Source organism: Trypanosoma cruzi, genomic scaffold (assembly GCF_000209065.1).
Source record: "Trypanosoma cruzi strain CL Brener 1047053516099 genomic scaffold, whole genome shotgun sequence".
NCBI lineage: Eukaryota > Euglenozoa > Kinetoplastea > Trypanosomatida > Trypanosomatidae > Trypanosoma > Trypanosoma cruzi.
In genome coordinates this window covers 2,503-13,881 of record NW_001849105.1, presented here as the reverse complement: position 1 = coordinate 13,881, position 11,379 = coordinate 2,503, and the positions used below count along the sequence as shown (strand labels likewise).

General features: G+C 53.2%; 1 protein-coding gene and 2 pseudogenes across 1 annotated transcript, besides 1 other annotated feature; all 3 read left to right on the top strand.

Annotated features, from left to right (window-relative positions):
* Positions 1 to 11,379: part of a sequence feature (areas not merged during assembly with more than two copies in the genome that could not be assigned to a particular haplotype) that runs on past the window's edge.
* On the top strand, positions 1,029 to 3,644 carry Tc00.1047053509533.30 (annotated as a pseudogene).
* On the top strand, positions 4,804 to 7,026 carry Tc00.1047053509533.10 (trans-sialidase, putative; the record flags this gene model as incomplete). The annotated part of the gene is made up of 1 exon (XM_801751.1): positions 4,804 to 7,026. The coding sequence occupies one exon, from the start codon at positions 4,804 to 4,806 to the stop codon at positions 7,024 to 7,026; it is 2,223 nt and encodes a 740-aa protein (XP_806844.1).
* Positions 9,389 to 11,059, top strand: Tc00.1047053509533.5 (annotated as a pseudogene).

Sequence of the window (11,379 nt, the reverse complement as noted above, 5' to 3'; positions counted from 1 at the left end):
ATTTTTATTATTAACTGACGCCATCCTTTCCGGCGTGTCATTTTGGTTGGATTGTGTGGGACTGCTCGCCAACACCATCAAACAAAACAGGCCGACCTTTTCACGTGCTTAAATGCCGTCTTGGACTCGTATTTTTTTACGCTCTGTTGGGCACTCAAACAGCGAGGTGTCCGGAACTATGCGTGCGTGGAATTTGTCCTGCCATGTGGACCGCAGGCAGCACCGCGGGGCTGTCACTTTACTCCGCAGAGTTGTTGTCTCTCTTCGCAGGGTTGGCAGGGAAATTCCATGCAGCCAGCTACTGCTGGTGTATCCTCAAATGCTGTCACTCCATGCGAACAATGTGCTTCAGCGAATGAGGGGGATGATTGGGTTTGTGTGCACTCTGATTGTGTTTGCCACTTTGTGCGGGCACGCAACACTTGAGTGATGGGAAAATGGAGCGGGGCGATGCATGGCCGCGTCTCGCCCATCGTTCACTGCACGGTGGTGTGGTGCACATTGTGGTGCCTCCTCTGCGGTGTGACTGCGGTCCCCTGCGCGGCGATGGTGGTGGGTGGAGGAGAGTGTTGGCCCGCGGCGTGACGGTGGGATCGTGCCTCCTTTTCTCTTTGTTTCTTCCCTTTTGTGAAGGTGTGCACTTATTTTTTTTGTCGGTGATGGGGCAAACAGACGGACAACGCGAATAAAATAAAATAGAAAAAAGGACGATATAATGTGGCGGTGTTGTGGTTGGTTGCATGCCTCGTGTTGCTGCGGGGGCGGTGGGCCTTGACTGCCTCACCGACAGGCGTTGCAGTGCGGCCGCATGGCGCACCGACCGCCCCGCCGTGCGAGTGCCACGCCCAACGCCATCGGGACTGCGGGGCGAAACAGCCGCGACTGTCCTTTGGGGCCAGCGGCACCTGCTGGCCGCATTTGGGCGGTGCGAGTGGGGCACTTCACCGCACGGGTGTTGTGATGGCACCTCGCCGTGGCTCTTGTGATGTTTCCGACGCTGCGGCTCGACGTGTGGCGGGGAGTAAAGTGTGGCCGCAGTGGACCATGAGCAGCACCAACATGAGGCTGAGTGATTTCCTTTGGAATTATGTTGGCGGCAGGGCGGCCGTTGATGAAAGACTACAATGTGACGATGGAGGTGTTTGTTCGGGAGCCGGATGATTACGCACAAGACCAGCGGCTTCTTGAAGAAATTCTGAACTTGACTGCGTACCAGGCGCTGGGGGCCATTACTAGGCCTCTTCACGAAGGTGTGCTCTCTTTCGGGCAACGTGGGACTATGAAGGAAAAGGATACGATCACTCCTCTTGCAAGGGGAAAACCAAACGGGGTACTCACGCAGGTACTGACAGAAGCGAGGCGGGAGGCAGGGGAAAGGCTGAGAGGAACGCAGGAAATGAAATTTACCATTTCCACTAATATCGAAGAGGTACTGTTTAAAGGAAGAGTTCGCGTCAATGAAATGAGGCTGAACGACTTTCTTACGAGGGAACTGGACGGCAGGGGCGTTGTGGACACCAATCGGGATGTCTTGCCGGAGGAGTTTTTCAAGGACCCCAAGAAATACATTGAAGATGCGGAATTATTGGGCGAAATGCAGGCATCGGATCGTTACAAGAGGATGGAGAGGGCTGTGAGGGATGAAATGGATATGGAAGAGGATGTATACAGGCTTTACGATAAGGGCATGTACAATCTACTGAGGTGGTTGGCAGCTTCTGCGGAGGTAAAAGCAAGTGTTCATGGAGCTAATAAAAGGTTTTTGGATGCAGCCGCCGAGGAGGCGAGGAACCCAACGACGACGAGCGCACCGGAGAAACTGGAGGGATGCTACGAGTCTCTGCGCAATGCGAGGCGGGGCCATGCGGTGGAACTTCCTGACGGCGTGGAGCGAACGAAAACGGGGACGGGAATGGGGGTGCATGAGGGGAAGCCAGAACAGTCATGGCCGTACAGGAAAGCTGACGACGTTATCGAAGAGGATGACGCTGTGCAGCAATTCGGTGCGGCACCTCCCGTGTTGATGGTGCTTGCCTCGGACAAGGGATGGCCATACTCGTGGAATACGATACAGGATCTTCCTAAGGACGTTTTTGCAAACTGTGAGGTGGAGCGAGTGTGGCAGATCGTCAAGGACGATCTAATCGCGTGGCTCAGCCCTCACGGTGGGACCGACTGTAAGTCCAAGCAGCGTCTGTTGATTGGGACGCCCGGTATCGGGAAGTCGATGGCTGCCGGCTCGTACCTCCTCTACCAGCTGCTGCACTGCGATGCCGAGAAACTACAAGTGGTAGTTCACTGTTTTGGTGGACGAGGTGCGTGCGTGTCTGACAAGACCACCAGAGCGGTGACAAGATGCAGCGATGAGGAAATGTGCGTCTCGGAGTTGAGAAGTTTGAGGGGGCATGGGAGGAATGTGTATATTATCTACGGTGTGGCAAAGGAGGGAACGCCGCCACCGAGACATTTTGCGCCTACTTCGGGATGGGGCATGATTGTGGTGTCATTCCCAAAGGTAGCCAACTATGATGAGTGGACGAAGCAACCACAAGCCGCGCGAACCATCGTGAATTGCCCCGACGAGGTGGATGTGAAGGCGATGTGCGCCTGGATGGCGCGTGATGAGACCAAAGAGAAACAGGCGGAATGCTGGAAAGAGGTCAAAAACACATGCATCTTTTGGGACCGATTCCACGTCACGTCTTTGATGAGGAGGCGTTTAATGGACGCTGTGGAGCGGTGAGTTTGCATTGCAATCGATCAACGAGGTAACTGCGAAAGAGTACTTTTCACGGGGAGGTGAGTCGCCATGGTATTCTGAGGATCCGTCCCACAAGCCTGTGAAAGTTGTTCGGGAAATATACGCAGGCGGTGTGACCCCTTTCAATGCAGCGATATCTGATTGCCTCGGGGAACGGACATTGGAACGCCTCCCAAGTGTAGCAGAATAAAATGGCTTTTTGAGGCTGATGTTGGCGTCGAGGGATAATATTTTGCCAATATTTTTTTGGATGGCTTGCTTTGAAATCGTTCACGGAGAGTGCCTTTGCCAAGGCAATAGCGACGAAACTCACGGAGTTTGAGCCGCCAACAGGACGTCAAGCAAAGCCCTGCGTCTTGAGGTTGGCCCTGAATTGCATCCCAAGGGAGATGAGGGTTTGCTGCCGAATGAATATGAAAAAACGATCCGTAAAATAAAGTACGGGGTGCTGCACACACCGTGGGCCACAAACTTTCCGCTGGTGGACGCCTTTTTTTCTCGGAGTCCAATCCAATGACGGTGGTTGGGCTGCGGATGACTACGGCGGGTGGGCGCCACACCACCGCCAGCACTGTGCGGCAGTTCACTGAGTGCCTGGCGGCATATTTTAATGGTTGGGAGGAGTTATCCCGAGACATGTCGTGGGATATTATTTATGTGCAGCAGGCAGACAGCACGCCGATGACTGGCTGGCAGAGATGTGATGTCGTAAATCCCAATAATGTGAGCGAGGAGGAAAAAGAGATTGCGGCATTCTGGGAGGAAAAGGTGCGCCAGTACCAAGTGCCAATATCATCCAGAGACTTTTGAAGAGACGAAGCTGACCGAAGTGAGGAATAACCGTCGAAATAGGAAAACAAATTGGGGAAAGGGGCAATTTTGATTTGTGGTAAAGAAATATTGTGGGAGTTATATATTTTTGGATACTTTTTTATGTGCATGCGGTGCGGGTGCACCAGCCCCATGCGGCAGCACCGCGCACAGATGCCAAAATGTCCAACGCTATCGAACTTAACGGTGACCGAAGAAATTAGGGAGGGAGCGGGGTTGTTTGGCTTCTGGTGAAAAACATTGGGTGATCTTTATATGGTATGCTGATTGTGTGTGGGTACGAGGCGTAATTGGAGAATTGCCCCGGTATGAGGGAATCATTGTGGCTGGCGGTGTCACGGCGTTACTGCATTGTCCATTTTCTTCTATTGTGTTTGAAGGCCCATCACTAACAGAAGCATCTTCAAGGGATGGACGACGAATAAGTTCTATTGGAGAAATGGCTCACTCCGTGTGACCGCGTGGACTGTGGCGCCGCATCATGGATGGGTAAGGGATCGCTTCTGCGTGCGGCTCTTTGGGTGATTGCTTGCTCCGTGTGCGTTGTGTTTGCTGGCTTTGGGGCTGTGGCCGTGTCTCGTTGGCCGTGGGATTGAACTGGAGGCGCTGGCGGTGTGTCTCTTCTCCTCTTCGTCCATTGGTGGATGACTGCTGGCGGTGTGTGCGTTTGTTGTGTGGAGGGTCGAATCTTTTTTTCCGCAGACTGACGGCACTGCGATGGTGTTTGTGTGTGTGTGAGGGCTGGTGTGGAGTTGCCGGCCAGGGCGAGGGCCGCGGCGGTGCTTTTTCCCGAGACTGGTGTTTGTTTCTTCCGTGTGTGTTGTGCTGCTTCTTGCTTTTTTCCCCTCACCCTCTTCTCCTGTGTTCCTGCGTGGAGTGGCCGCATGCTCACGGGCCGTGTTGATTGTGAGTGCCTCTTGACGGCATCCATTCGTCTCCCTCTGTCTGTCTGTCTGTCTTTCCTGTTGGGTGTGGCGTGTTGCACCGCGTGAGGGCTGGCCCGCACACACCGACGGCCCGCCGTGACGCCCGCGATGGCCGGTGCGGAGTGGCGGTGCTCGCTGTCTCATCTCTTTACTTGGCTTGTTTTCCCTTTCCCTCCACTTCTTGGACAGACACGCTAGGAAAGCAAGCAAACAAGCGCTAATCGCTACTGCGAAATTGTAAGGCTCTGAAAGGACCAACAACACACACACCGCCCACACACACATATGCTCTCACGCGTTGCTGCAGTGAAGGCACCCCGCACACACAACCGTTGCCGCGTGACCGGATCCAGCGGAAGGAGGAGGGAGGGAAGAGAGAGTGAGCCGCAGAGGCCCAACATGTCCCGGCGTGTGTTTACTTCCGCGGTGCTGCTCCTCCTCGTCGTGTTGATGTGCTGCGCCACCTGTGGAGCTACAGCTGCAACGGAGAATGATGGCAACAGTGATTTAAGAAGTGTTGAGGAGCTGCAATGGGTCGATCTATTTGTGCCGCAGACGACGCAGGTTCTGCCGGAAGGTGGAGGTACTCCAGGGACGAAGCGGAATGCATTTGTTTCACCCTCTCTTGTCAGTGCTGGCGGAGTAATTGCTGCTTTTGCCAGAGGCATAATAAATCCCCAATATGACAGTGATGTATTAATTAAGCCACTTTCTTCTGATGTTGTTGCGGAGTACATCGACTCTTCGTGGGATTGGTCCACTCTTGTTGAAAAGGTGAGTGAAATTACATGGAGGGCACACACCGTGCTTGATACAACGGATGGAACGAATCGTGTGGGCGATGTGATCAACCCCACAACAACAACGAAGGGTAATAAGGTGTTTCTTCTTGCGGCAAGCTATGACAGACTCAATCAGAGTGATGGGATTTGGAAATGGGACAGCCTGGATCTGAAACTGGTTGTGGGTGATGTCACGAAGCCTACGGCGAGCGAGCCGAGTGGATGGATCACGTGGGGCACACCCACATCGTTAAGCCAGACTACTTTAAAGACACCCAATGCTGGATTGAAGGATTTTGCTTCTTCTGGTGGCTCAGGTGTTCTGATGGAGGATGGCACGCTCGTGTTTCCTCTGATGGCGAGGAATGAAGCAGAATATGTTTACTCCATGATTATTTACTCGACGAACAACGGTGAAAAATGGTCGCTCTCAACGGGCGTTTCACCTGCGAACTGCACTGAACCCCGCATCACCGAGTGGGAGGGATCACTTCTCATGATTGTTGACTGCGAGAGCAGCCAGAGGGTGTACGAGTCGCGGGACATGGGGACAACGTGGACGGAGGCCATCGGGACACTTCCAGGCGTGTGGACCAAGTCAAAACCAGAAGTCTCTCCGGATGTAAGCCTGCATGTGGAGGCTCTCATCACCGCGACCATTGAGGGAAGGAAGGTCATGCTGTACATTCAGAGAGGGTACGCCTCGGGGGAACAAAGGGCCACTGCGCTCTACCTTTGGGTGACGGACAACAACCGCTCGTTTTATTTTGGACCAGTTGCCGTGGAGGAGGCTGCGAAGTGGGAGTTCGCCAGCAGCCTGCTGTACTCGGATGGCAATTTGCATCTTTTACAACGGAGGGCCACTGGTGAAGGCCGTGTCATTTCACTCTCCCGCCTGACGGAGGAACTGAAGGAAATCAAGTCCACCCTCAGCACTTGGGCGCAAAAGGACGTTTTCTTCTCGAGCCTGTCTATACCCACGGTGGGTCTGGTGGCAGTTTTGTCCAACGCATCGGCCAGTGACGACACGTGGAACGACGAGTACCTTTGCCTGAATGCAACGGTGACGAACGCCACGAAGGTCAAGGATGGGTTTCAATTGACGGAGCCTGACTCCGGGGTAATATGGTCTGTGAACACTCAGGGTAATAATGTGCGCCATGTATTTTTGAGCCACGATTTCACACTTGTGGCGTCGGTGACCATCGAAGAGGCTCCGACTGCGGACGCTCCTCTACTGGGTGCGCTGTTGGGGGACACCAATTCCCCGATTACCATGGGAGTCGTGTATACCGCGGATAAAGAATGGGTAACTATATTCAACGACAAGAGAACAAAAAGTGGCACTTGGGAGCCGAAGAAAGAATACCAAGTGGCACTCATGCTGCAAGGCAACAAGGCTTCTGTGTACGTTGATGGTAAGTTGCTGGGGGAAGAGGAGACGATGTTAACAGGTGAGACACCACTTGAGCTTGTGCGCTTTTGCTTTGGCGCGTGCGAAACGCACAACTTTCCTGTGACGGTGAAGAACGTCTTTCTGTACAACCGCCCACTGAATTCCACTGAGATGACTGCAATCAAGGACAGGAAACCCAAAGATGAAAAAGGAAGCAGTGACGGTGAAGATAAAAAAGGAAGCAGTGACGGCTCCATGCATGGGGGCGTGTCGCGGGCGCTGCTTCTGCTGATGCTGCTGGGGATGTGGGGCATTGCGGCCCTTTACTGAGAAATTGCAGTGAGGACTTCCTGCCACCGGCGTGAGCATATGTGCCTCTCCACGCACCCTCCGAAGTAACTGCCAATTTTTTTGTGGATGCACCGTTTATTTTATGTATTTTTATTTTTGGTTTGAATACCCTTCCCCCCATGAAAGTCGTTGTGTAAAGGCGCGCTCCCCCTCCCGGGACTGCACCGCTGGTTATATGTTTTTTTCTTCTCTTTCATTATATATACGTGTATTTGTCTTCTCCTATATGGTGTAGTTTTCTGATAATGGCGGATTGTATTTAATGTTTCCGTCGGCCGATGATAAATGCACTCGGCATTGAGCGCCACGACGATGGCGGAGTGAAAGAAAAAAACCGCACTGAGTGCCCCAATGAAATTTGGGTGTTGTGTAGACAAAATAGGGCTGAGCGGTCGAAGCAAATGTATTTTTACTTCTGCATGAATAATGTACAAGCAGTCTTTTTTTTTGCCGCGTCACGATGAGATTTTTCTTTTTTTTAGTTCTTTAATGGGTGTGCAAGTTTTTTTAAAGGGCTTTAGAAAATTTCTAACTTATTTTTATTTTGGGAAAATTATTGTGGGTTGCCGCTGGTTGGGCTGCCGTGCCATCTCGAGCCTCAGCGGCTTTCATCCTCCCTTTTTTTCCGTCCTGCGCCTCTGCTGCGTGTTTGTGCGTGCCCCTTCACTTGCGTGGCTCTCTTTTTTTCTTCTCTTTTTTTCCCCTTTGCGTGACTGCAGGCACACACAAATGCACGGCGTACATGTTGCGGTGCAGTTGGATGCTTCTCCTGCAGTCGGTGCTGGCAGCTGCGTCACTCCGTGGACATGAAGAGAAGGAAGGGGGAGGCAGTGAGAGTGCGCCGCGGCTCTCATCCCCTGTGGGAAGGTTGCGCTGCGTGTGGCGGTATTGCTCTGAAGCGCCGCACCATCACGCACGAGGACGTGGCATGGAGTGGAAGATCTTCTTTTTTGCGTGTCTGCTGCTGTGGGTGTGTGGGCGTTTGCGTCGGACTTGTCGGCACGATGGCCGCAGCGTGTGGCTGCCACTGTGTTCTCTCGAGAGATATGCTGCGACGCTGTCACTTGTGAGCTGCTTCGGCGACAATGTGCCGGCGGCTGTGCGGTTGCCGGGTGGAGGGAAGTGCGTGAGCGCCGCGGTCAAGGGTCGCGCTGGGCGTCTTGCCGCGGAGCGCATTGCCCTACCAACGCAGCACCGCTCGTGCCGGGCACCCTCTATCACACTGCAGCATCGTAGTCGACGCCACCAGCACGCAGCGAGGCTGCGGATGCCGCCACTGACACGAGTGCGACCGGAAGGGAACACGTCTGCTGTTGCGTTTCGAGGGGGTCACACCGTGTGGCACAGTGGCGTGCCCACAACCTCTTCGCGGAGTCCGCACACGACACCGGGCACTGGCCGCGGAGTGTTTGCTTCATGGAGTACACTGCGGCTGAGTCCCTCTTCCTTCAGGCGGACGGACGCCTGATTTTCCTCCCGTTCCCACTCAGGCGGATGGCTGCGCGATGACACCACAACAAGGCAGTTGTTTTCACCATGGAGGGGCATTATCTGTGGTGCTATGCATTGGGAATATGAATGGTGAATGCAATGAGAAAGGGAGCTTCATGGTTTTTTTGTGCTGTGCGAATTGCGGGGATATTCCATAAGACGTGCAATTTTTCTTTGTTCTGCCTGGAAGGCTGCCATGATGCATCACTGTTGTGGCGTGTATGATTTTGGGGTCCCTGCGTGTGGCCGCTGCTTTACCGAATCCCCTTCCCACTTTTGTGTGTGTTTGTGTGTGTCAGGGAAGATATGCGCGCATGTATTATTGTGGATTGTGTGCGGTGACGGCGGTGCCACACGGATGTGGGACCGCAGCGAGCGGAATGCGTGAGCGAACCCTCCGTGCCCACCACGTTGTTATTATTGTTTGCTCTCACCAACACTGTGCTGGGTGGATTGCACCCACTTGCCGTCGTTGCGGCGGTCCTCGTGCATGTGGTGCGTATCGCGAACTGTGCCGTCACACTGTGTAGATGACTCTCCTTTTGTGTCTGCTAGTCATTTTGTGCGTATTTTTTATTATTATTCCCCTTTAGATTGTTTGTTAGTTTTAGCTTTAACCGAATCCAACTAAGAAAACAAGGAGAAACAGTGTCTGGAAAGCGCAAGAGTGTACACAATGACAATGCCAAGAGTCTCGCGTCTGCTGTACCGCAGGGAGATCGTCAGAGGAGGGCGAGGCCAGAGCCCCAAACCGACGTGGATCAGCCTGCTGCGACTCGCGGAAGAGTGGAGTGGGTTCGGCGATTAATGTGGGCTATTTACAGTTGAGTGGAAAGGAATTCATGCAGGGGATTCTACGAGTCTCTGTAGGATGCGAGGTGGAGCCATCATGTGGTGGAAGTTCCTGACGGCGAAGGGACGGGAATGGAAGTGAGGGAAGGGGAACCACCACAGTCATGGACGTACAACGCAGTTGGCCGAAATGTTGAAAAGGATGACGGTGTGGAGCAGTCCGGTGCAGCACGTCCCAGGCTGATGGTGCTCGCCTCGGAAGAGGGATGGCCGTACTCGTGGGGGGGACTGAACCTATTTTTGACTGCCATGTGAACTGTGAGGTGGATCGAGTGTGGCGGACCGTCAAGGGCGATCTAACCGAATGGTTCAGCAGTCGTCCTGAGGAGCACTTTAAGCCTCATCCGCGTGTGTTGATTGCGACGCTTGGGATTGGGAGGTCGGTGAATGCCGGTCCTTACTTCATCTACCAGCTGCCGCACTACGATGCGGAGCAACTCCAGGTTGTTTTCCACTGTTTGGGAGATACGACGTAAGTGTTTGACAGGACCGTCAAGCGGTGTCAGTATACATGGGTGACTCCAGTAATGCGTCTGTTGTGAGGAGTTTTTCTTGGCGTGGGGTGAAGGGGTATGTTGTCTACTGCGCGGCAAAGAAGGGTCGTAATCCGTCTAGGATGCGGCTTCCTCATGAATGAGGCATGGTTATGGTAACAACACCGAACGAGGGTAACTTTAAGGAATGGTACAACCAAGGGACAACCGTAAGAACTGTAATGAATTACCCGGAAGAAAAGGACGTGAAGGCGTTGTGTGTTTGGATGAAGCGTGACCAGCCTTTTGGTAAGCAGGCAGAGTACTGGAGGGAGGTGAGGGTTGCATGGATAGGGTGGGACTGCTTCTTTGCTACACCTTTGATAAGCGATGATCTGGTGGTCGGATTGGGGTTTGCAACAGTACAGTTGATAATATGACCGCTTTGGATACCAAATATTGCCTTACTTTGGGATCTAATAAAATGTGAGATGTTAATAACGTGTCCCACAGGCTTGTGGATACCGTCTGAGTACAACGAGAGAGCGCAATGGCGAATTGCCTTTCAATGCACCGATGTCTGCCCACCTCGTGAGTAAAACATTGTGCATGTTGGCAAAGTTAATACCGCAGGCTGATTTTAATTTATTTGTATCGAGGATCAGGGATTATTTCATACCAAAAAGTTTGGGGAACTACACCGTGTTTGCATTTTTTAATGGGGATTCCATGGCTGCAGTAGGACTCAAACTGGAGGGGCTGAGGCCACCAACACGACGTGAGTGACACCGCTGTGCGCCGGAAGTGTACTCACAGGAGGGCTCCACCAGGCACGATTTTTTCCGTCTGTGGAACACCGTTACCAGAAGACTGATGTAGAGTGCGGGGTGCTGTACACACCGTGGGCCACAAACTTTCCGCTGGTGGACGTCTTTTTCTTTGTGAAGTCAAATCCGAAGACGCTGGTTGGGCTGCGGATGGCTACGGCGGGTGAGCATAACACCACCGCCGGCACTGTGAGGCACCTTAAGGAGCGTCTGGCGGCATAATTTAATGGTTGGGAGGAGTTATTTCGAGAAATGTTGTGGGAGATTATTTATGTGCAGCACGCAGACAGAGTGCTGATGGGTGGCTGGCAGAGATGCGGCGCGGTTGAACACCCTACTGAGGGTGAGTGTAGGGAGGAGGCGGTGGCTGTTGCGGAATTTGGGCTGAGGAAGGGACGTCGGTGCCAGGTGGGGGTGGTGGATGCAGAAGTACGTGTCTTCTACAGTGAGTGAAACAGGCGCATGTTTCTCCCCGAGACTCCCCGTGTTGCTTTGCCTCAACGAGCACTGCGGTGTGTCTGGGAGGTGGAAGGGATCGCATTTGGGATGGTGCTGGTGGTGGTGGCATTGGTACGTGTTTGTTGCGTGGCCACATGGCTGAGGCGTTGTCTTTGTGTTTTTTTTTTTTTGTTGCCACCGTCATCATTGCTGCTTTTTCTCGTGGAGCGGATTGTAGTGGATGCTGCGTT